The 25,547-nt window shown below is 31.0% G+C and overlaps 2 protein-coding genes across 3 annotated transcripts in view; both read left to right on the top strand.

The window, feature by feature from the left end:
- Positions 1–11,149, top strand: part of LOC102613401 (probable disease resistance protein At5g63020) — a 46,803-nt gene extending 35,654 nt beyond the window's left edge. The window contains exons 2-10 of one of the 2 annotated variants that reach the window (XM_052444833.1): positions 2,423–5,001; positions 5,382–5,643; positions 7,368–7,394; positions 8,064–8,141; positions 8,286–8,323; positions 9,056–9,391; positions 10,080–10,159; positions 10,294–10,350; positions 10,563–11,149. In XM_052444833.1, the coding sequence (XP_052300793.1) occupies positions 2,423–5,001; positions 5,382–5,425 (2,623 nt within the window). In that variant the 3' untranslated portion in view covers positions 5,426–5,643; positions 7,368–7,394; positions 8,064–8,141; ... (3 more) ...; positions 10,294–10,350; positions 10,563–11,149. The remainder of the gene's footprint in view (positions 1–2,422; positions 5,002–5,381; positions 5,644–7,367; positions 7,395–8,063; positions 8,142–8,285; positions 8,324–9,055; positions 9,392–10,079; positions 10,160–10,293; positions 10,351–10,562) is intronic. The other variant, XM_052444834.1, reaches the window with a different exon arrangement.
- Positions 11,150–14,400: 3,251 nt separating this feature from the next.
- LOC127898797 (putative disease resistance protein At4g10780) lies at positions 14,401–17,327 on the top strand. The gene has a single exon (XM_052431282.1). The coding sequence runs from the start codon at positions 14,595–14,597 to the stop codon at positions 17,325–17,327; it is 2,733 nt and encodes a 910-aa protein (XP_052287242.1). The 5' UTR covers positions 14,401–14,594.
- Positions 17,328–25,547: the final 8,220 nt, after the last annotated feature.

Here is a 25,547-nt window from a genome sequence, read left to right on the forward strand (position 1 = left end):
AGCAAGTGTCCCTGCTTTTATTTTATTTCAAGGAGGAGTCATCTCACATACTTTAGCTCTTAACATTACATTTTTTCTGGTTACATTTTTTATTTATTTATTTTTTTTTTTTTACACATGCGTGTGGGTTGCTTTTCTGTAAGCTCCTTAATATATATTTAAGACAAATCATGGAAGAGATGGGATTATATCAAGATGATCAAAGAATGTTAAAAAAGAAAAAAGAAAAAAAGAAGAAGTAAGACACTGAAAATGGAGAAGAGATGGAAGCAAAAGATATTCCAAAACAAAGCAATCTATCCCCTTTCGAGGGCAGACTTATCAGGTTTAAAAAAGTACACGCTTTGGATTGGTAGTTGCAATCAAGGGAAAATAAATAGGATCCAATGAAATTTAAATCTCGGAGAAAATAAATAATCATGCAGATTTTCAAGATTTTAATAAGGGATACTAATATCTTATTTTGATTAATAATATCCTTTCATTGTGTTAACTCAAAAAATATATATTTTAATGTTTTGCAATAAACAGAAACGTACTATTAAAATGAATATATAAAGAATTTAGAAAATTTTGAATGTTATATAAAATAATTTTAAGATAATGCGTGAGATATATTTTATTAATTTAAAATGTTATTTTACCTAAAAAATATGATAAATTAATAATTACATATTTGAAGTTATTTTAAATATTAAAAAAATTTAATATTATTAATCTTTTAGATAGATTAAATTATTTTTTATAAGAGATAGATTAAATTATTTTAAAATACGTTAATTGTTTTTACTTTTAACGTTACCGGCCTTTCTTTTATTTTATTGCAAATTAATGCTAACAAGAAAAAGCTAGATCATATTCCACAAAAGCAAAAGTGACAAACACAACCAGCTGGAATCTTTTAATTACTATTCAATAATTCGAGACGATTAGGGTCTTTTATTAAACTACAAATTGTATAGTCTTTTTAAAATTGTTATAAATTGGTGGCACCTACAATCCTCAATAATTGTACCGATATTCACAAGTTGGTGGCCCCTACAATTCTGTTCGGATAATTTAACTGTGCAAGTGCTCATTCACAATAATTGTTTTGTTTTTTTTTTCTGCATTCCCTTTCATGCTCTTAATAATTGAAGAGCATACTTTTCATTTTCAAATGTGGAGCCGCAGCTAATGTCGCTAATTTAATTTGGGATTAAATTAGGGGACCATTATATTGCAGTGTGCACTAATTTTTGTGTTTATCTAAACTCCTTAAATTTAAGACATATTATGGCATAAATAAGAATATAACAATAGCAAAAGAGTTAAAAAGTGTAGAGAAGATCTTGCAGAAATATAAATAATATCTATTTTAAAATAATATCAATATTTAAAATAATTTTTAATATTTTATGATTCATTAGATATATTTTATTATATTAAAGTAAATTTTATAATAAATAAAAACATACTATTAAAATGAATATATAGAAAATTTAGAGTATTTTAAGTATTATATAAAATAATTTTAATAAAATATGTGAGATATTCATATTTTATTAATTTAAAATACCATTTAACCTAAAGATTTATTTATGATAAATTAATAATTATATTTTTGAAGTTACTTCAAATATTAAAAATATTAATATTACTAATCTATTAGATAGATTAAATTATATATATTATTTTCTATTTATTAAAAAATTTAAAATTATTTTTAATTACTATTCAAAAAATATAATGATAAAAAAGAATCTTAACATCTTTATTAAAAATTTAAAAATTTACATGATCAATTCTCTAAATATTTAGGGTTATATGTGAACAACGGTGGAGAAGCTTTATTTAATATTATTGATTTAAATAATATGTCAATTAAAAATGTACAGAGAAGGAAATTTCGGTGGGTATTTTAGTCTTTTCAGCAATTATCATGATCAGATCAGCCTTTAGCCTTGAATCGTCGGTCAGAAAAGTTTTAAAATTAACGCTAACAAGAAAAAGCTAGGTCATATTCCACAAAAGCAAAACTGACAAAACAACCAGCTGGTTTCTTTTACTAAACTACAAATTAAAAGTGGATTCTTTTGAATGCAAGTGGGACAGACGATTAGGCTCTTTTTATTAAAGGCAAGTAAAAACTAGTCGAATAGTCTTTTTCAAATTGTTGTTTTATTATTTTTCCTTCAAAAGTTAGTGTGGCTCATGTTTGCAGGTGCGAATGTGGGTCCCGAATCATTACTAAAATTTCTATTCCACAGCCCACCGCAGCTTCAGTTAATCAAACTCAAATCAATTTTCTTTCTTAACAAAATATTCCAAAGATGTGTAGCATTTTTCAGATCACATGCGATGGTGCTCTTTTCAATCGTTGCTTGGATTGCTTTCTTGGAAAAGCAGCATACATACGTAACCTCCAAGATAATGTTGATACCTTGGGCACTGAATTGGGAAATCTGATCGCTAGAAAGAACGATCTGATGAGGAGGGTTGTCGATGCTGAACGGCAACAAATGAGAAGGCTGGACGGAGTGCAAGTGTGGGTTTCGAGGGTGGATTCTGTTAAAACTGAAGCTGATCAATTTATAAGAGACGGCTCTCGAGAAATTGAAAAATTATGTGTTGGAGGCTACTGTTCCAAGAATTGCATGTCAAGCTACAAGTTCGGGAAAAAAGTGGCTAAAAAGCTACGGGATGTGCGGACTTTAATCAGTGAAGGAGTTTTTGAGGTGGTGGCTGACAGAGCTCCAGAGTCTGTAGCAGATGAAAGACCTACTGAGCGAACAGTAGTAGGCTTGCAATCACAACTTGAACAAGTCTGGAGATGTCTTGTAGAAGAATCAGCGGGAATCATTGGCCTATATGGTATGGGCGGTGTTGGTAAAACTACACTACTGACCCATATCAACAATAAATTTCTCGAGAGTCCAACCAACTTTGATTGTGCGATTTGGGTTGTAGTTTCAAAAGACCTGCGACTCGAAAAAATTCAAGAAGATATTGGGAAAAAGATAGGTTTGGTTGGTGATTCATGGAAGAGTAAAAGTGTAGAGGAGAAAGCTGTCGACATCTTCCGGAGTTTAAGAGAGAAGAGATTTGTATTGTTGTTAGATGATATATGGGAGCGGGTTGATTTAACAAAGGTGGGCATTCCACTTCCCGGACCAAAAAATACTACCTCAAAAGTCGTATTCACAACCCGTTTCATCGATGTTTGTGGTAGCATGGAAGTTGACAGGAAGTTTCAAGTAGCATGCTTATCAGAAAAGGATGCTTGGGAACTGTTTCGAGAAAAAGTTGGGGAGGAAACTCTTCAGAGTCATCATGATATCGATGAGCTAGCCCAAATTGTGGTCAAAGAGTGTGGTGGTTTGCCACTCGCACTTATTACTATTGGTCGAGCTATGGCCTACAGAAAGAAAGCGGAGCAGTGGAGACGTGCAATTGAAGAGTTAAGGAGATCAGCTTCAGAGTTTGCAGGTTTGGGAAAAGAGGTTTATCCTCTTTTAAAATTCAGCTATGATAGTTTGCAGAATGATACGGTTAGATCTTGTTTCTTGTACTGTTGTTTATATCCTGAAGATTATGGCATTCTTAAATGGGACTTGATTGATTGTTGGTTTGGCGAGGGATTTTTTGGGGAATCTGACAGGTCTGGTGCAGAAAACCAAGGATATGACATTTTGGACACTCTTGTTCGTGCGTGTTTATTAGAAGAGGTGGAAGATGATGAAGTAAAAATGCATGACGTTATTCGTGATATGGCTATATGGATAACTTGTGAAATTGAGAAGGAGAAGAGAAACTTTTTGGTTCGTGCAGGTGCTGGATTAAAAGATGCACCGGGTGTTAAAGGATGGGAAAATGTGAGAAGATTGTCATTGATGCAAAACCAAATTGAAACTCTGGCAGAGGTTCCCACATGCCCTCATCTCCATACTCTATTTCTTGACTTTAATAGGGGGTTGGATATGATCGCGGATGGCTTCTTTCAATTTATGCCTTCTCTCAAAGTTTTGAAGATGTCAAACTGTTCGAATTTGAAATTACCTGTTGGGATGTCAGAGTTGGGTTCATCACTAGAACTTCTTGATATTTCAGAAAACAGCACAAGAGAGTTACCGGAAGAGTTAAAGAAGTTGGTAAATCTGAAATGTTTGAATTTGAGGTGGACAGAGCATTTAAATAAAATTCCACGGCAACTAATATCAAATTCTTCAAGGTTACGTGTGTTGAGAATGTTCGCTACTGGCCGGTTCAATTTTCATGAAGCACCAGAAGACAGCGTTTTATTTGGTGGGGGTGAAGTTTTGATACAGGAATTGCTCGGTTTGAAATATTTAGAGGTATTGGAGTTGACCTTGGGAAGTTATCATGCTCTCCAAATTCTTTTGAGCTCAAATAAGTTAAAAAGTTGTATTCGATCTCTTTACCTCGAGTTGACCGGAGATACAACGTCAATTATTGATGCTACGGCTTTCGCAGATCTAAACCACCTCAATGAATTACGGATTGATAATGGTATTGAGTTGGAAGAGTTGAAGATTGATTATACGGAGATAGTACGAAAAAGGCGGGAACCTTTTGTTTTCCGCAGCCTTCAACGTGTTACCATAGCGGAGTGCCATAAATTGAAAGATGTGACATTCCTCGTTTTTGCTCCAAACCTCAAGTCTCTTCGGCTATTCTATTGCGGTGCTATGGAAGAAATAATCAGCGTCGGAAAATTTGCTGAGACTCCTGAGATGATGGGACATATAAGCCCTTTTGAAAATCTCCAAATGCTTGATTTACAAGGTTTGCCACATTTGAAGAGCATCTTCTGGAAGCCATTGCCTTTCACTCATCTGAAAGAAATGGAGGTACTTAGGTGCGATCGGCTTGAAAAGCTTCCACTCGATTCCAACAGTGCAAAGGAGCGCAAATTTGTTATTCGTGGAGAAGAAGACTGGTGGAACCGACTTCAATGGGAGGATGAAGCCACTCAAATTGCTTTTCGTTCCTGTTTTAAAAGTGATGCTTTATTTATATCTTATTCGTGAAAAGTGATTTAATTTCCTGCCAAAAGACGAACGAGAAGAACAATAGAGTCAAACTAATGCTCACATAAATTTCCCGTAAGAATATATAATTAGATTGGAATGCACACCTCTAGATTGAACAGAATTAAAGCTGAGAAAATATTGAGTATAGTAGCCCTCTTTACAGAAAATGACGTGAAAGTTAATTTAGAAAGATATATTCTTGATTAATCCATTTTCTGAAGTTTTTATTTTGTATGGTCAATTATACCTTCATACTAAAAATTTCTGAAGTTATAAATTAGTGCAACTTGACAATTTTTACTGATGATATCTTCTATTTTTCCCTTTTTTTTTTTTTCACTTTCATAGACTGGCAGCGGATCCTGCGGCACCAATTTGAGAGAATATACTGACACTACTTCGAACAGCAAGCAGAAGAAGTAATATGTCTACGGCAAAGGCAATGGAGTCCTCATTTTGGCTCGAGATGCAGTAATCATCGAAGAGAGTTTCCTTGTGAAACTGGGCAACACATTGAATCCCTTCACCACTGAGAAGGTTGTGGAGGAAGTAAGCTTTCTCTCCAGTGAGGAAGAGGTGGCATATACCTTCCCCATTTTGTTGAGGGCAGGTAGGAATCTTTTTTCTAAGAGATTTACTTCGTTCTCTGTAAGAAATGCTTTGAACTTCATCCCTCTGTCTCTATCCTCACTTATCAGGAAATAAGTTGAAAGCACTATGAAGAGAGAGAGAGAGAGAGAGAGAGAGAGAGAGAGAGAGAATTAAGATATATAGACAAGAAAAATATTTGACGTTGATCTTACAAACTAATACTTCAAGCAGTATCCTAGAAAGCTAAAAACTGCAAGATGGCTTGAAATTTGAAAAGAGCACATGCTTTTCCTCCTTAACTTGAGAAAATGTTTAATATAGTGCACCTTACAGAAGCATTTAAGCAATTAGAACTTTGCACAAAAACATCAAGAAGACTAAACAAGTCAGATGCAGTGTATTTGTCCAAGCACAAATTGCATTTTTTCCTCAACTTTAATATTTATTGATGAGAATCAATACAGGTCCCTCATTTGTTATAGAAAGCTTTCTTTCTTGTAGTCTCACCAGTTAATTCAGAGGTCTATAATCATCTTGCAAAGTTAAGGGCATTTCTTTTGATCTAAAGTCTTTGCATCACCACCTCATCACACGCCAAGCCAATATTCCATTTACCTCTACAACAAAAAGTTTTAATTAAACAATCCTAATGCACGCAGCCAAATAAAATGCAGTAAGAATATTCAACTTAAAAATCTGAAAGCCAACTTGGTGAATTGCCTCCTTAGGTGAAGTTCCATGCTTTACTATAGTTGACAGAACTCAGCAAAAGCTTCCATACAACAGATTTTGAAAATGATGATGCCAACAGATACTCATTCAATGCATTGAAACTCCAAAGGTTCATTGTTCATAGAAGTTTACAGAGTTTTGGTCATCAAATAGCTCAGACCTAATCCCAAACAAAAAATGAGTGAAAATTAGATCACGAGCAGCTAATTGTAAATTCTAACTTAACTCTTCATCTCCTTTGTAAACAAGAAACAAAATGGAGACACGCAAAATGAATATGGAGAAAATTTGAACTCAAATGAAATGAGGGCATGAAAGCAAACAAATGGCATGCACCAAAAAACCAAGCCTCAATCAAAAACTAATTAACCATTAAGAAAAAAATTGGTCAGAGAATGAACTCCAAATTCAGGAGTCAAGCAAGAAGCTTTCATTATTATCAAAGTCAATTATCTTTGTTAGTATGCGAGTGTGACGACTATAGGTTGTTCTTTTTCTAATGTCATATGATTCCAATTTTAGGTACAGGGCATCTCTCTCTCTCTCTCTCATCGCTAAGTGGATATTTTTCTCTTTTGTCATATACTTTAGTTATTCTTCAATTTACTAACTAAAATGAAGGCCGCTTTATTAAGAAGTTATATCCAGTTATATAATTTGTTGTATTTAATATATGTTTGGGCTCATAATTTTTTTTAAAAATATATATTTCATTCTCCATAATTTTTTCCCATCATAGCTACGAAACGTCTTAGTTTCGACTAAAATCCTAAAATTGGTCCTTAATTGAATATGCATTGCAATTTGCAAATGTAATATTGTGAATGGGACACTGGAGATACCAAAATGGTCAAATGCGAAATAAGTTAGGATTGTACGATGTAGTTTGTATTCATATTCAATGCCTTTTTTTTCAAAAAACAAATTGAAATGCCATTACTAAACGATTCTTGATGATGGGAGCCACCGTGCCAGCTTTGTCGCTGATTTGGTATTATTCTTAACTTGCAGATAGTTGTGGATATGATATGCAAAAAGGTAAGGACTATATCTTCTTGATGGAGGCCTCTGATTTTTTCCCTTCTATGTAATTTAGTAAATCGCATTTTCCCTTGTGATTGATATATCATACCAAAGTCAAGTCTTAAATACTGCTGTCATATGTTAAGGTTCAACTTCCATTTTGATTAACGTCCATTTGCTGCTGCTTCCAAAAGTGAGAATGAGATACTTTGGTTAATTTCAGTAGTTGAACCCAATAGAGTACTTTATTTAGATCTTCATGGTTCAAAGGCCTGAAAAAACTTGCCGGTATTTGCAAAATGACATTCTGTGCTTTTATTTAGGCTTATTATTTAAGTGATAAAAACTCCCGTAACCTGCTGTCAAGAAAATTTCAGATTGTTAAAAGACAACATTTTGTTTCAGCCAAAAATGTTTGTTTCGATTAAAGACTTGAACCATTTTCATTTAACCTTGATTGTGATGCTTTACATTATGCATGTTCCTCTCAATCAATAAAAGTTGAGGTCATGATTTTATATTTCTATTTTGTAACTTGAAATAATTGGTCTGCCTGTTTCTGTAGCTTGATAACATGAATTTTTCCTTCTGAAGTTAATTTGATCAATAAAGTAATTCTTCGGAGATGATATGCCCATTCTATAGTCATTTTCTTAGGTAACATGTTTTTTCTTCACTCTTCAGAGCATGTCTAAACTAATTGATCGCTCAGCGGAGACTTTGGGTGAGAAGACAAAATTTCTTGGTAAATCCTCTAAAAAGGTATGCATAATTCCCGAGTATTAAATAATCATTGGTCATAATTTTTGTACACAACTCTTTTTTTGGAGATCGTTAAAAGTGGTTGATGATCTATTTTGTAATATCATAGAGGGATCATGAATTCCTGTTCTTTTCTGTGGCTAGGCAACACTTTCGGGCCAAGCTAAGGAAATCTATTTTAGGTAATGTGAAAACCAGTTGTAGGATGTAATAGTTTATTATGCCCTGACAATAACTTTTTGTATAATTGTCAGTTTAATGAATACAAGAGGAACTCTGTTGGCAAATTCATCCATGATAGATGCTAAAAGTATTTATGCATACCAGTTGCCTTAACTAATTTTTCTCAACACTGGTATTGAACAGGAAAATGAATATGCAATTTGTATATTGTGCCATTGTGGAGAATTTGGATATTCTTATTTAAGTAACAAGGAGAGTATTTGCCTCATCTTTAAACAATGAATCTTTGAGAAATGAGGAGTGGGTGATTGGCAGTGTCTTCATGTAAATGTTCATTTATTTGTATTTTGAACTATTATGAGAATCTTTGTATGCCAAATTAGTAATACAAATGTTCAGATGATTTTTCCTGTTGATCATGCGTGTGTATCTGCACACAACCATTGTGTCCCACTTTATTCTGATGCACAAATATCTGTAGTTTAGAAGAAAAGAAATAATAATCATATATTATTGCTTGGTTCATGATTATTAAACGATTATGGCTTTAGAAAATCCACAAATCCTTTGTGTTCATATATGAATGTGCGAAGTTTGCTATCTCTTAGATTACCTTCTTCCAAGATAACAAGTTCATATATTTTTTTTAATCCTTTTTCATCACAGTTGAATTTCAAGTGTAAGTTTTGTTATTAATAGCTGGTTTCCTGTTATTATGATTTCATAAACAGTGAGAGGATATGTGCTCTACTTTTGGAGGGCCTCCACATGAAAGAAAATTGCAACAATTGAATTCTTCCGGAGGGTATGGTATTTAATTTATTTTCTCAGCTTGTTGTAAGACTAATATATTTCCTTCAGTACCCAAAAGGACAGAAATGAATTACGGAAGGAAGTTTTTGCTGCTTTATTTAGTGCTGCTGAGAAATCTGATGGATTTCCTGAAATTACGGTGAAGACGGAGTGGAGGTCCAACGCATTAGGAAAGGTGGTGAGTGAACCGCCGGAGGAATTAGTACCAGAATACAAGGCTAATGTGGTGCACTTGCAGCAAGATGACCAGACCTGTATGTGCTCTTATATTAACTATATTGGTTGGATTTGTGAGTGTGTACATTTTTGTGTGTATACTCACATTTGTATTTATGCATATTAACGTGTGTAGGATTCTTGATTTCTGCCACTTACTGGAGAACTAGTGGAAAGCTTTATACTGATATATGTGCTATAACTAATGGAAACTACAATATGAATATTTTCTCTCACCTGGAGAACTGTGTAACAGATATAATTTGTGGCTCTGGAATACTGAAGATTCTGCAATAACTAATGGAAAATATGATATGAATATTTTTTCTCACCTGGAGAACTTTGTAACAGATACATTTTGTGGCTCTGGAATGTCTAAAGAATGCTTCAGTTTAGATCAAATATCTTTTAGTTAGAAAAGATAAAATTCTCTGAATCTGAAAGACTGAAACATTTTGCATATTTTGTGAAAGGGAAGTATCTGTAGATACTAGCTCATGCATTGAGGTAATATCAATGTTAAAGAAAAACAGCAATAATTTATTATACAGAATTAGGTTCACTTGCTTTAAATGCTGGTCTGATCAACCATAACAACCTGTAATGGTCCTGCAGAAATATATATACGGGGAGAAACTAGCTAAATTTTCCTTTCACTTATGGGTTTGGTCTTTTTTTCCCCTATTTTTCAGCTTTCCTTCTCCTGAAGTATGTTAACAATTGCAGATAATGACGAAGAGGACCGCTTCCAGGCTCTTTGTAGAGCTGTGATGGAATATAGGGGCACAATGAAAGAATATTGTAAGGTTGTATGTACTTTCTCTCTTGTCATTTATGTTTTCTCACACATTTTGTTTATGCCCTGAACATGCAGCTTTGTATGTGTCAATTGCCTTTTACGTTTTAAAAGCCATAAAGTAAGAATACAGTTCCTTGTCAGGCTATTGATGCGTTCGCTCAGAAGGGTCATGTTCAAGCAGGAAAACTTCTAGAACAGGTAAGGTTTCCATCTACAGCCATCCATTGACAGCAGATATATTTTCATTAAGCAGACACTGTTAGCATTCAAGATGCTGGCAGATTCACTTGATTCTTATTAGTTTGTTTAGTGGCAAGGCATATAACCTGTATTTCAAAGCCAAGTTGTGCTATTGATTATGTTAACTTTATTGTTAACATAAAGTGATATGGAGGACATAATCAATGTAGGAAAATTAGGTGAAGAGATGATGTCAAATCTTGAACCTCTTACAAAGCTCCAAGTTCTTTACTTGAAGAAGCTGCCAAATTTGAAGAGCGTCTACTGGAAGGCATTTCCATTCCCAGATGTATGCAGAATTTTTGTATTAATGCCCAGTTCTTAAGAACCTGCCACTGGATTTTCAAGGGGTGGGCCAAGGTAAAATTCTTATCAAGGGAAAGGAAGATTGGTGGAAAGAACTTCAATGGGAGGATCAAGCAACTCAGAATGCATTGCTTCCATTTTTCAAATCAACTGACAAGTGATTGAAGGGGGCATCATCAACATCATCAACAGAGATGGAGAGATTCTGGAGCAGATCAGCAGGGTTTGTATATGATCTTTGGTGGTTGCTTTCTTTTGTGATTTTTTTTTTCTTCCTGTCATTTTATCATTTCTTTGTCTCTTTTTTTATTGCTGATGTTAGTGTATGCTTACTGTTGCTTGACAAAGTTCGCTTGCTTCTTGTTTATTAAATTTTTTATCGTCACAAAATATTACTTGTTCTATTTGAGAGTGATGTGAATCAATTTTCAATTATATATTTTGTGGTCAATGTGAATTCAATTTCATTTGTCTCCTGCAATTATGAGAAAACTGCAGAGTCATAATATGGAAAAGTACACCAGCAAAAACTTTGTAAAAGCTTCGGAGTGAAACAGGGAATTCACTTACTACTAAGAACAATTGATGGCGAGTTATTCCATTCATTTTATGTCCATCTATCTATTTAATTATTAAAGATAAATGGTCCATTTATAAATTTCAGATTGTCTCTCTCTGAAAATAACAATATTTAAAATATCTCTTAAATTATTATAAATTTTAATACACTCTCGATTTAAAATGGAACATGCTGATGAAATTGTTTTCTTCTTAATAAAATTGAAATAAATTGTGTTTGCAGTAGTTTGAAATATTTTAAAGATTATTATTTTATAAGGGAGTAATATGAAATGAAATTTACTTTTCATGCGTGAAATGTTGAAAAAGGACAAAGCAAGTGTCCCTGCTTTTATTTTTATTTTAAAGTGGAGTCATCTCACATACTTTAGCTCTATCATTACAATTTTTCAGGTTACATTTTTATTATTTATTTATTTTCTTTTTTACACATGCATGTGGGTTACTTTTCCGTAAGCTCCTCAATATATATTGAACCCAGCGAAGAATGTTATGGAAGAGCAAATTAATGATATTTCTGATAGAGTCTATTTGATTATGTAGCCTGAATGGATGTCTTGTTGAAAGATATCTCAGTGCATTAGTTCATCCTTGTCTGTCAATGTGTTTTTAATGGTTTTTCCAATTGTTTATTATTATAGATTGATTGTAAATTGATATGAAAATTTGATATGAATTTAATGTTGAAATGTTTTCTCTTTAGTGGAATGAATTTAAAAGTGCAAAAGATTATTGCACACAGAGAAATAAACATATATGCTTTATAACTTTAGCAATCGATTCTTTTACAGCTGGAAACAGAGATGATGATTATCATAAGGATGAAGAAAAGTAGTGCGTTAGACGATTAGACTCTCTTATTAAAGGCAAGTATAAAGTAGTGAAGAATCCAATATCTCTATTGTCTAGTCTTTTGTTTAATTCTTCTTTTATTATTTTTCAGAATAATTTTTGGTGATTACAATCGGGTTATTATTCAGAGTTATTGTTATCTTCTGGGGCAGTTTCTGTTCATCGAATTCATTAATTAAAATTTTAGAACTCTTATCAGAAGAATATTTTTCGGTTATCTTTTTTATGTTCTAATTCCAATTGTAAGAAGTAGCCATTTTAGAATTTGGGTCTTGAATCGAATTTCAATGCATGAATTAATATTAAAAAAAAAAAATTCACTACTCGCAGTTTAGGTTACAAATTACTTTTTGGAAAGTTGACTTTGGAATGTTTGCAAAGAAAGAGACTAACATATTTCCAATTACACTAAATCTCTATTATGATAATGTTAAGACTAAATTAATTTAAATAATTTTTATTTGAAAATTATATCAAACGCAGTCTAATTTTATTAATTTTAAGAAATAATAATTATAAAAATTATTGTTCTGACTTAATTAATACAAGTGATATAAAAGTTAAGTGTGCACTAAATCTGTTTTAATTTTTTCCAGTATAACTAACAGAGGTCATTACTAGAATTATATTACTAGTCTATTAGATAGAAAAAATTACTTATATTGTTTTATATTTATTAAAAAATTTAAAGCCAATTTTTTTAATTACTATTTAAAGAATATTATAATTTGAAAAATTTTAATATCTTTATTAAAAATTTAGAAATTTACAGTCCTCTAAATATTTAAGGCGTAACTGTCATTTTCTCAAGAAGCTTTATTTAATATTATTGATTTAAATAATATCTTATTAAAAATGTACTGAGGAGAAATTTTGGTGGGTATTTTAGTCTTTTCAGCAATCATCATGATTAACCTTTGGTTGGCCTTGAAACGTCGGTCAGAAAAGTTTTAAAATGCTTAATTGTTTTTCACTGTTAACGTTAGTGGCCTTGAAATTGCTTATATTTTATTAAAAATTAATGCTAACAAGAAAAAACTAGATCGTATTCCACCCCAAAAGCAAAAGTGATAAAACAACCGGCTGTATTCTTTTATTAAACTACAAATTAAAATGGATTTCTTTAATTAAAGTGGATATCATTTAATTAATGTTTGAACATTAAAGTTCTGATATATAACCACTATGCCGACCACCTAATTGCTGCTATTTAATTTCGTTCCAGTTCTCTCTCTCTCTCTTTTTCTTTTTTTTTTGGGCCAAGCAATAAATAGTAAAAATTCAATAAAAGCAATATTAATGCTGCAAGTGAGTCATGTTATTTATTGTCAATTAGGAAATGTGAACCTAATTTGATTGCATCCCTTTAATCATTTAATAATTATGTAAGCACCATCCCTTTAATTATTTAATAACTAGAAAATAGAACACTGCGTTTCACGCGGCTTTGAAAAAAGAATTTAGTATTATCTTTTTTTCTTACTTTACACTTGATGAAACTGATAAAAAATATGAATTGATTTTTTTTAAAGATGAGGCAGCCTTATAAAAAATAAAAAAAGCTATTAGCCAGCAATACAAATAAAGAAGGAATGCAAGATAAAGAATAAAATGAGAGAATATATTATAGAGTGATCTTATTCATTCTAATTGTGTGTGTACAAAACAAAAAGATGAGCTCTCCTTTTATAACTACATAATTACTTCATGAAATTAATGAAAAATTATGAATCATAATTTCTTGTGAGATAGTGGGAGTTATTGGGAAGCTAAAAGTTGCTAATGGGAGATAGTGGGGAGACTAAGAGATATATATTATGAACATCTACATTTATTTTAATAAATTCATAACACTCCCCCTTAAATGTTCATTACAAAGAATATGCCTCATTAAAATCTTTACATAATTGTTATTGTGTAATAACAATCAAATTAATTATAAGAAGATGAAAAGCCAAATCTAACAGAAAATTTCTCTATTTATTAGATAATAGAGAATATAGCAAGATGAGAAATGGTAATGCCACATCATCTCCTCACGTCCCAACTTTATATATATATATATAGATAATATATATTATTCCTGTCCTACATTCACATATTTAATTGTCCTTTTGAAAATATTCATGAGTTAGGCCAAGTAAAGTCAAAGAAATTGGGAAAAAGGAACAAAAGGACAAACCTAAATTAATTGAACCTAATTCATGAAAATGCACACTTTTGTGTTGCGGACGGCGGACCCTAAAGCTTCGTTGTTTGCAGCTGCAATTAATTCTTTTCCTTCAAAAGTTAGAGGCTCGTGTTTACAGTGGGTCCCGAATCGGACGTACCTAATAAATCTTTTAAAAAAATTTGCCGTATAAAGGACAGAGGTCATTACTGAAATTTCTCTTCCACGGGCAATTACAGCAGCTTCAGTTAATCAAACTCAAATCAATTTTCTTTCTTAACAAAATATTCCAAAGATGTGTAGCATTTTTCAGATCACATGCGATGGTGCTTTTTTCAATCGTTGCTTGGATTGCTTTCTTGGAAAAGCAGCATACATACGTAACCTCCAAGATAATCTTGTAGCCTTGGACACTGAATTGGGAAATCTGATCGCTAAAAAGAACGATGTGATGAGGAGGGTTGTCGATGCTGAACGGCAACAAATGAGAAGGCTGGACGGAGTGCAAGTGTGGGTTTCGAGGCTCGATGCTGTTAAAACTGAAGCCGATGAACTTATCACAGACGGCTCTCGAGAAATTGAAAAATTATGTGTTGGAGGCTACTGTTCCAAGAACTGCAGGTCAAGCTACAAATTCGGAAAACAAGTGGCAAGAAAGCTACGAGATGTGGAGACTTTAATCGCCGAGGGAGTTTTTGAGTCGGTGGCTGAGAGAGCTCCGGAACCTGTGGCAGATAAAAGACCCACTGAGCCAACAATAGTAGGCTTGCAATCACAGCTTGAACAAGTTTGGAGATGTCTTCTTGTAGAAGAATCAGCGGGAATCATTGGCCTATATGGTATGGGCGGTGTTGGTAAAACCACACTGTTGACCCATATCAACAATAAATTTCTTGAGAGTCCCACCAACTTTGATTGTGTGATTTGGGTCGTAGTTTCAAAAGACCTGCGACTTGAAAAAATTCAAGAAGATATTGGGAAGAAGATAGGTCTGTTTGATGGTTCGTGGAAGAATAAAAGTGTTGAGGAGAAAGCCGTAGACATCTTGCGGAGATTAGGAGAGAAGAGGTTTGTATTGTTGTTAGATGATTTATGGGAGCGGGTTGATTTAACAGAAGTGGGCGTTCCACTTCCCAGCCCACAAAATACTACATCAAAAGTCGTATTCACGACCCGTTTCATTGATGTGTGTGGTAGCATGGAAAGTCACAGGAAGTTTAAAGTGGCATGCTTATCAGAAGAGGATGCTTGGGAGCTGTTTCGAGGAAAAGTAAGGCAAGAAACTCTTGAGAGTCATCATGATATCGTTGAGCTAGCCCAAACTGTGGCCAGAGAGTGTGGCGGTTTGCCACTCGCGCTTAAAACTATAGGTCGATCTATGGCCTACAGAAAGACAGCTAAGGAGTGGAGACATGCAATTGAAATGTTAAGGAGATCAGCTTCAGAGTTTGCAGGTTTGGGAGAAAAGGTGTATCGTCTTTTAAAGTTTAGCTATGATAGTTTGCAGAATGATACGATTAGATCTTGTTTCTTATATTGTTGTTTGTATCCTGAAGATTATGGCATTCTTAAATGGGATTTGATTGATTGTTGGATTGGTGAGGGATTCTTAGAGGAATCTGACAGGTTTAGTGCAGAAAACCAAGGATACTACATTGTGGGCACTCTTGTTCATGCATGTTTATTAGAAGAGGTGGAAGATGATAAAGTAAAAATGCATGACGTTGTTCGTGATATGGCTATATGGATAACCGGTGAAATTGAGAAGGAGAAGCGAAACTTTTTGGTTTGTGCAGGTGCTGGATTAAAAGAGGCACCGGATGTTGAAGTATGGGAAAATGTGAGAAGATTGTCATTGATGCAAAACCAAATTGAAACTCTGTCAGAGGTTCCCACATGCCCTCATCTTCTCACTTTATTTCTTGACTTTAATAGGGAGTTGAAGACTATTGCGGATGGCTTCTTCCGATGTATGCCTTCTCTCAAAGTTTTGAAGATGTCAAACTCTGGAAAGCCTTGGAAAGGTTTGGAATTAAATTTGGGGATGCCAAAGTTGGGTTCACTACAGCTTCTTGATATTTCACACACCTGCATACAAGATTTACCGCAAGAATTAAAGTTGTTGGTAAATCTGAAATGTTTGAATTTGAGGCGGACAATTTGGTTAAATAAAATTTCATGGCAACTAATATCAAATTTTTCAAGGTTACGTGTGTTGAGAATGTTCGCTACTGGCTGGTTCAATTTTCATGAAGCACCAGAAGACAGCGTTTTATTTGGTGGGGGTGAAGTTTTGATACAGGAATTGCTCGGTTTGAAATATTTAGAGGTATTGGAGTTGACCTTGGGAAGTTATCATGCTCTCCAAATTCTTTTCAGCTCAAATAAGCTAAAAAGTTGTATTCGATCTCTTTACCTCCAGTTGACCGGAGATACAGCGTTAATTATTGATGCTACGGCTTTCGCAGATCTAAAACACCTCAATGAATTACGCATTGAGTCGGCTACAAAGCTGAAAGAATTGACGGCTGATTATACAGAGATAGTTCGAAAAAGGCGGGAACCTTTTGTTTTCCGCAGCCTTCACCATGTTACTATACAAAGCTGCCAGAAGTTGAAAGATTCGACATTCCTCGTTTTTGCTCCAAACCTCAAGTCTCTTTCGATAGTCAAATGCAATGCTATGGAAGAAATAATCAGCGTCGGAAAATTTGCTGAGACTCCTGAGATGATGGGACATATAAGTCCTTTTGAAAATCTCCAAATGATTGATTTACTAGGTTTGCCACATTTGAAGAGCATCTTCTGGAAGCCATTGCCTTTCACTCATCTGAAAGAAATATCTGTGCGTTATTGCCCTAATCTTAAAAAGCTTCCACTCGATTCCAACAGTGCAAAGGAGCGTAAATTTGTTATTCGTGGAGAAGAAGACTGGTGGAACCCACTTCAATGGGAGGATGAAGCCACTCAAATTGCTTTTCGTTCCTGTTTCCAACCCTTGTTCCTGAACAGTGGTCGCAAAATTTGATTTCTGGTGAGTGCGTTTGTCTTTTAAAAAGAATAATTTAAAAGAAATTTATTCTTGTCGGTTTCTTCACTGTTTTTATTTCAGTTTCTCTCTCTCTCTCTCTCTCTCTCTCTTTTTGTCTTCTGCAAATCACAATTACATTTTTATTCTTGTCGTTTTCTTCACTGTTTTTATTTCAGTTTCTCTCTCTCTCTCTCTCTCTCTTTTTGTCTTCTGCAAATCACAATCAAATGTTGAATTAATGGAATTAATGCTTCATAAATTTGCCGGCACTGCCATTACTTTTTTTTGGGGGATCGAATTGATACTTTATTTATATCTTCTTAGCGATTTAATTTCCTGTCAAAAGACGAACGAGAAGAACATATGACTTAAACCAATGCTCGCATAAACTTGCTGTAAAAAGATATAATCTCACTGAAATGCACACGCCTAGAATGAATAGAATTAAAACAGGGAAAATATTAAGTATATTAGCCCTCTTTACTGAAAATCAAATGACAGTAAATTTTTTGAAGTTTTGATTTTCTATGGTCAATTCCACCTTTTGCAATTTCTTCTGTTCTAACAAAAACCAATTTCTTTGTTCAAGTATTTTCGTTTGGATATTAATAATTCTCCACCGAAAGAGTGAACTCTTGCTCAAAGGGATCTCTAATAATACATAACATGATTATTTTCGTTTGAATAATTGATTTCTTGATTGAATTGTCGTGTAATTGATTTATGGGGGATGACACATCAACATACTTGAAAATACACTAATCTCAGCATCATCGGTTAATAACTTTTAGATTTATGGGTAATCAATAGTTAAGATTAGTTGTCATTAATACTAAATAATTTTTACTTTTTTTGTCTCTTCTAGAGGATCTTCTAGAAAAATGCATCCACAATTAAATTTAATACTTTACATAATAAACAAAGCCTAAATGTTAAATTTAAGAAACTGCATTGTATTTCAGTTGAAGTTGACTTTAATATTTAGGGTAGAAAAACAATTAATTTTATTTTTTGAAATGTCCATATTCAGAGCACATTTCAAAAAGACTCAATAATTTCTCATAAATTTCAATTAAAAATATTCAATTTGTTGTTTCAGTTCTTTTATTTTTTATTTTTTCCGACATGAAAGCGACTTAATGTTACTAAATTGGGTGGTCTTTGGATTTTCATGACCCAATAATTGGAACAAAACAATTTTCTCAAGCGCTCTCCCGCAACATTTTATAATTGAAGCCGCTGCCCCGCCCGTGGTTTCAAACTTTTTTCTTTCTCCTTGTTTAAATTAATGGGAGCAGCCTCCGTCCTTGACTAGTTGACTGCTTGTCTTCTTTTTTTTATTAATTAATTAATTCAGCCGCCCCCCTTTCTTGTCCCAATATCTTCTACTTTCGGTTTCCTTTTATTATCTCTTTATTTTTAAAAAATGCTTATAATAATAATAAAATATAAAATATAAAAATAAAAATATAATTTATCAGAAAATTAAGATAAAGAAATATTATAAGCACATCAATCAACAAGTGAAAAAAAAACAATTTTAATTTACATTAAATATAAACTTTCAGTGTTAATCAACTTTTCTAAATAACTAAATTAAAAAATTAATTGATTTAATTGTGGTGTAATTGATTTGTAGGGGATGAATCAGCAGCATCATCGGTTAACGCTTTCAGATTTATAGTTAATCAATAGTTGAGAGTTGTTATCACTAACGCCGTGTATTTTTTAATGTTTTTTCTCTCTCCTACAGCATCTTCTAGGAAAGTGCATCCGTTGCTAAAATTTAGTATCGTAAATAATAAACCAAGAATAAATATTAAATCTAAGAAACTGTATTGCATTTAATATTTAAGGGAGAAAAATAATTATAGTGTCTTTATTAATCAGTAAAAAAAAAAATTAGAATCATAATAAATTGTATTGTTATTGATGTATTTATTTTATTTTATACTCAAAATAAATTATTTTAAATTATTAAAATAATTTAAAATTAGTATTTTATTTTATACTCAAAATAAATAATTTAAAATTTTCATTTCTTGTTTATTTCGCAAGTTGTTATTGCCTAATGCTATGTCAACTCGAACATTAGCATTTTTTTTTTTGGTCCTCTTTTAACGCAAAATTAGTGTAGGTTAAGTAACATAATCAATATTAGGACAATTTGAAATCCCTATGGGTGCGTTTGGTACACTGTATTGTATTATACTGTATTGCATTATTTTAATGCTGATGTATTGTATTATGTTGTATTGCATTAGCACTGTATTATAACAATGCTATACAATATTTGGTGTTACATTGTACTGTATTAGATTTTAATTATATTATATTTAGTGTTACAATTGTTGTAACATAAACACGACCAAAATAAATTGTACTAAATAATCTAAGTAAGAGTTCTGTAGTATATGTAATAATACTATTTATATTATTATTATTAATAATTCTAAATTAATATTATTTAATTTTATTCATATTTAAATATGTATTATTAGTTTATTAAATTATTTAAAATAATTAATTTATATATATTAATTATTGTAACTTAATTAAATAATGTAATGCTATATTATATTTTTATATACTATTTAAGTATTTATTATTAATTATATTTAATTATAAATTTATTAATAAATTATAATATAAAAATAAAAAATAAAAATTAATATTGTATAATATTATATTAAATTAAAGTTTTATTTTTATTACTATTATTATAAAGTAAAAAAAAAAAAAAGGGAAGCTACTGACTTTTGAAACACAAAAGTCAGTAATACAACCTAATCACGAGGGGGGGCGCGGGTTTTGATAATGCGGCAAAAGCTGCATTGTAATGCTGCTCAATGCAATCCATTTGATCACCAAACACAGGTATATTTTAACTAATGCTGGGCCCACAAAATAATACAATGCAATTCCGCATGCCAAACATACCCTATGGGTGCGTTTGGTACACTGTATTGTATTATACTGTATTGTATTATTTTAATGCTGGTGTATTGTATTATGCTGTATTGCGTTAGCATTGTATTATAATAATGTTGTACAATGTTTGGTGTTACACTGTACTGTATTAATTTTTAATTAAACTATATTTGGTGTTATATTGTATTGTATTAATTTTTATAATTAATTAAATTAAATAATTAAAAAATAATATTTATTAATACTTAGAAAAATAATAAATATAGAAATCTTAATTGTAGAAATTTAACAAATTTTTTAGTAAATATTAAAAATTAATGATTAAATTTCTAAAATTTGTATTATAATTATGATAAAATAAATTTATAAAATTTAATATTATATGTAAATAATAAATTTAGATTATAATTAATATTATAATTGTTAATATAAATTAATAAATTATTATTCAATAATATTCAATTATATTTTAATTTACAATATATTATTATTTTTACATTTTAATATATTAATAAATTTATAATTTAACATAAATAATTATAAATTTAAATAATATTAATTTTAAAATTAATATTAATGTAAATAATATTATAATATTAATATATTATTTTTATATGAATCATTAATAAATAAAATAATATTATCATATAATTTATTTTTATATTTTATTCATTATATTAATATTTAATAATAAAATAATTTATTTTTATAATATTTTAATAAAATAAATTTGCCTCAATTGAGGCATTAACTGTTGCCTCAATTGAGGCAAAAAGCTTCCGCATCCCTCGGGTTTGCGTAATGCGGCCCCATGCCTCATTATGCTGCATTATAATGCAGCATAATGAGGTGTCAAATTTTGCCAAACATGTTCTTGGTAATAAACTAATGTGAATAGTAGTATAATACCACATAATCTCATGCACCAAACACGCCCTATGTGTATTATTCACGGTATCTATGAGGGCTTATCCTTTTGCTAGAACAAACTCTAGCAAATTGTCAAATGTGCTTATCCTTTCCCTTGACGACTCATTTTAAAATTGTCACTCATTTTAAAATTGTCTTTCAATGCACAAACACAGACATAACCGCCGACATCGAGCACCAAGTTTGGAATTTAATTGATAAGCATACATTTGATAAATTAATGAAAAGTTTGGGAGAGTAGTTTTGATCACCCTTGATTAGGACGGTATTACAAAAAAGATCAAAAAGAAAACATCGTCTCTTCTTCAACAAAAATAAATATTTTCCGTTAGAATTTAAATACAAATAATTATTTTTTTTATTTTTTGAATTAAAATTTAATTAAATACACAAATAAATTATATATTTTTTAAAAAAATTTACACCCAGTCACAAGGCTGGCTATTAAACTTAAAGGGTGGAAGCTTCGGAGACTAAAGTTGGTAACTTCTCCAAGTGGTCTTAAGTTGACCGGAACTACCCAGACTTTATGTTTGGTAGCCTAGACCTGATCGGACCTAGGCCCAAGTTTGGTCTTAAAGTCCACAATTAAATTAAAAAAAAATTATTTGATTTGTAATTGATTTATGGGGAATGAATCCGCAGCCCTAAAATTACACCAATCTTGACATAATGACATCATCGGTTAAAAACGTTCAGATTTATGGTTAATCAATGGTTTGAGATTTGTTATCATTAATGCTAGATATTTTTTAACATTTTTTTCTATCTCTCTTCTCCTGAAGGATTTTCTAGGAAAATGCATCCACAACAAAAATTTTAAATTGTAAACAATAAACAGAGTATAAACGTTAAATCTAAGGAACATCGCTGCATTTCAGCTGAAGCGAACTTTAATATTTTACGGAGAAAAATAATTAAGTCTTTAATGTGATTTATTGATTAATATATATGACTAATTTTTTAAAAGAAGATGAAGGATGAAGCTTAAAAATATAAATTATAGAATTAATTTATCTCTTCAATAAATCTAAAGTTTATTTTTTTTATTACATGCTTCTATTTTATTTTTATTCCATGTTAATGAATGGAGATTTAAATCCATTTTGGATTTATAAAGATGTTTAGATATTTAAATCCACGTGTGATTCCAAACTTGAACCTTTTTTTTTTTTTTTTCTAATTAATGCAAACAGCCGCCTCTTTGACTGCTTTTCTTCTTTGTTTATTAATTAATTAATTCAGCTGCCCACCTTTCTTTTCCTAATGTTTTCTACTCCCAAATTTTTTTAAGGACAAGGCTACGTTGCAGACGCTGTACCTAACAGCTGCACCTTCGCCAGCTTAAAAAAGGGTGCATTTGGTAAGCAACTTTTCTTTCGTGTGCATATGTGTCCTGCCACCATTGGGTGTGTACGTAACAGATAATGTACCGTAACAAGCTCCTATTTTTAAATTTGTTTATAATGATAAAATATAAAAATTAAGATTAAAATGTAATGTAATGTAAAATTAAAGGTGGAAGAGTATTAAAATAAGGCTAAACCTATGTTACGTTTAACGTAACATACATTTAAATATATAAAATATCAATGGAAACCCTCAAATTTTATGGAAACTATATTAATAAAATTAAAAGAAATATTTTTAAATCTGAAAGAAGAAATAAAAGATATAAAGCAAGAGATAGGAAAACTAAAAATAGAAATATCTGTAAAAGAAAAAGGAAAAGAAAAATTAGAAATAAAAGAAACAACTCCAACTGAATCGAATTCAGACTAATGGAAGATGTATTAGAAACTTTAACTGAAAAATTCAGTGACATAAATCTTAGTGATTTAGAAGACTTTGAAAAAGAATATTAGATAAAAATGAATACTGCTGGAGGACCAGAAATGAAACCTAATGTAGCATAACCAAGTCATAGATATGGTATAAATAAAATGAAAAATAAACCTTTTTACGAGTATATACCTCCTATTAAAAATACTCCTTGGAAAAAAGAATACAAACCAAATCAAGATACATTAACCCCAATAAATAATGCTGGAACATTTTTAAATCTAGATTGTAAGATAGACATTCGAAAGGCGTTAGCAGAATGGGTGTTACAAATGAAATTATTTTTTATATTTAACGGGTCAAAGGATGACTAGAATGTAGAGACTGAAGAAGAAAAAATAGATATATTTGTTGAAATCTTAATAGCCAGTTTTTCAGGAAATGTGTTTAATTGGTGGAGAGGATTAAGCGATGATACACAAAACTTAATAAAAGATTCAACCAAATAGCATTTAGAAAAAATAAAGCCTTAGGAATGGAAAGGATAACTGAATACATAGCTAGTGAATTTTTAGGAGAAGATTGGCTAGAAAAATCGGGCATATATGAAAATTTAAAAATTTATGATAAAAAGATCTTAGTGTTTTTATTAAAAAATTAAAATTTACATGACTATTTCTTTAAATATTTAGGGCATATATGAACCACGGAGGAGAAAAGCTTTATTTAATATTTTAGAATAGTTTTTGATCAGTACAATTGGGTCCTTATTCAGAATTATTGTTCTCTTCCGCAACAGTTTTTGTTTATCAAAGTCGTCAATTAAAATTTTAGAATTCTTATCAGAAGAAGTAGTCGTTTTAGAAGTTGGGTCTTGGATCAAATTTCTACGAGTGCATGAATTAACAATAAAAAAATTTCATTACACACGGTTTAAGCTACAAACTACTATTTGCACAGTTGACTATAAAACTTACCTCCAATTACACTAAACCTCTCTATTTGGTAACGTTGAGACTAAATTAATTTTATTAGCATGAAAAGATGATAGAAATATAATTATAAATATTATTGTTGTTAATCAATTAGTACATGTGATATAAAGGTTAAATGTGCACTATATTTAATAATTAATTAGTGGAGCATGTTAAACAAAATGTTAATGTATATTTATATAGTGTTAGGAATATGCAAAGTCAAGTCCTCAATTTGCATTATCCTGTATAGAATATTACTCTAAAAATGTTTTACTATAATTGGCTTAGAACATTTGTAAAGAAAATAATAATAAAATAATAAATAACATACACCGTCACATAGCACCTAGACAATGATAGAAAATTATTAAAGAGAGTGCAAACAATTAATTAGAGATTTTTATGATGACTTTTAATATTCATGATAATAACAAATAAATACATGTATCACTTTTTTAAAATATTAAATTTGACTGCTCCATTAATAAATTATTATTGTAATTCAGACTCTATCTATATATCCTTGCACTAAGAATAATTAAGGTAACGTTTGTTTTTTAACTTAATGACTTAAAGTGACTTAACTTAATTAATTAAGTTAATTAGAGGTGTTTGTTTTATAACTTAATGAGACTTTTTAGATAATTTTGACTTAATAAAATAAGCTAATTTTTTTTGGCTTTTTACTTAATGGAGAAATCTGAATTAAGTCAATTACTTGCTAATGTCAAAAATATCCTTGTTTTATAATTTATTTTTCATGTCTATCCCAAAACTCGCCCGTAGATATTTACCCCACATAAAAATATCCCTGTTTTTTTCTTTCTTATATTATATACGATAAAATTTGAAATTTATAGTATTTTATATATTAAAATTCTAAAATAATTATGTATTCACTTGAATATAGTTTTACTTATAAATGTTAAAATATGATGGTATTTAATATATTATTTATTTGACATTCAAATTTAATAAGGATACAAATGTAAAAGTACATATTTTCAGCTTTTTAAATTGAAAAAAAATAACTTAATATTTATTTTCTGAGATTCAGACGAAAAAATAAACATATTATTCAGATTCATACATTCAGATCTATTCAGAATTCAAACTAATTCAAGTCTATTCAAATTTTAGACAAAAAAATAAACGCCACCTAAGTCATAATAAAAATTTTCGTAACTACATCTCGTTTCTTCCTCATAATAATAATTAGATTGGTTCGAATATTATAACTATATAGATTTAGTGTATAGCCACATCCAATTTAAATATTGACCCAATTGGGATGGTCCCCAAAAAAAAAGATTCGTTAAAGGATAATTCTAATTATTTTTACTTCTCAAACGTTAGTGGGACGTTTCTATTAGCGCACTCGTAAGCCAAGTTGTCAAATATTTATACTAAACTACAATTGCTAACAAGAAAAATCAAGATCGTGTTAAGCAAGTGGGTCCCGAATAGGACGTGCAAATCTCTCGTAAGTCAAGTTGTCAAATGTTTATATAAAACTAACAATTACTGACAAGAAAAATCAAGATCGTATTAAAAATGGGTCCCGAATAGGATTATCTTTTTAAGAATATTATTATTT

This window comes from Citrus sinensis, chromosome 7 (genome assembly GCF_022201045.2).
Source record: "Citrus sinensis cultivar Valencia sweet orange chromosome 7, DVS_A1.0, whole genome shotgun sequence".
In the NCBI taxonomy this organism is placed as follows: domain Eukaryota; kingdom Viridiplantae; phylum Streptophyta; class Magnoliopsida; order Sapindales; family Rutaceae; genus Citrus; species Citrus sinensis.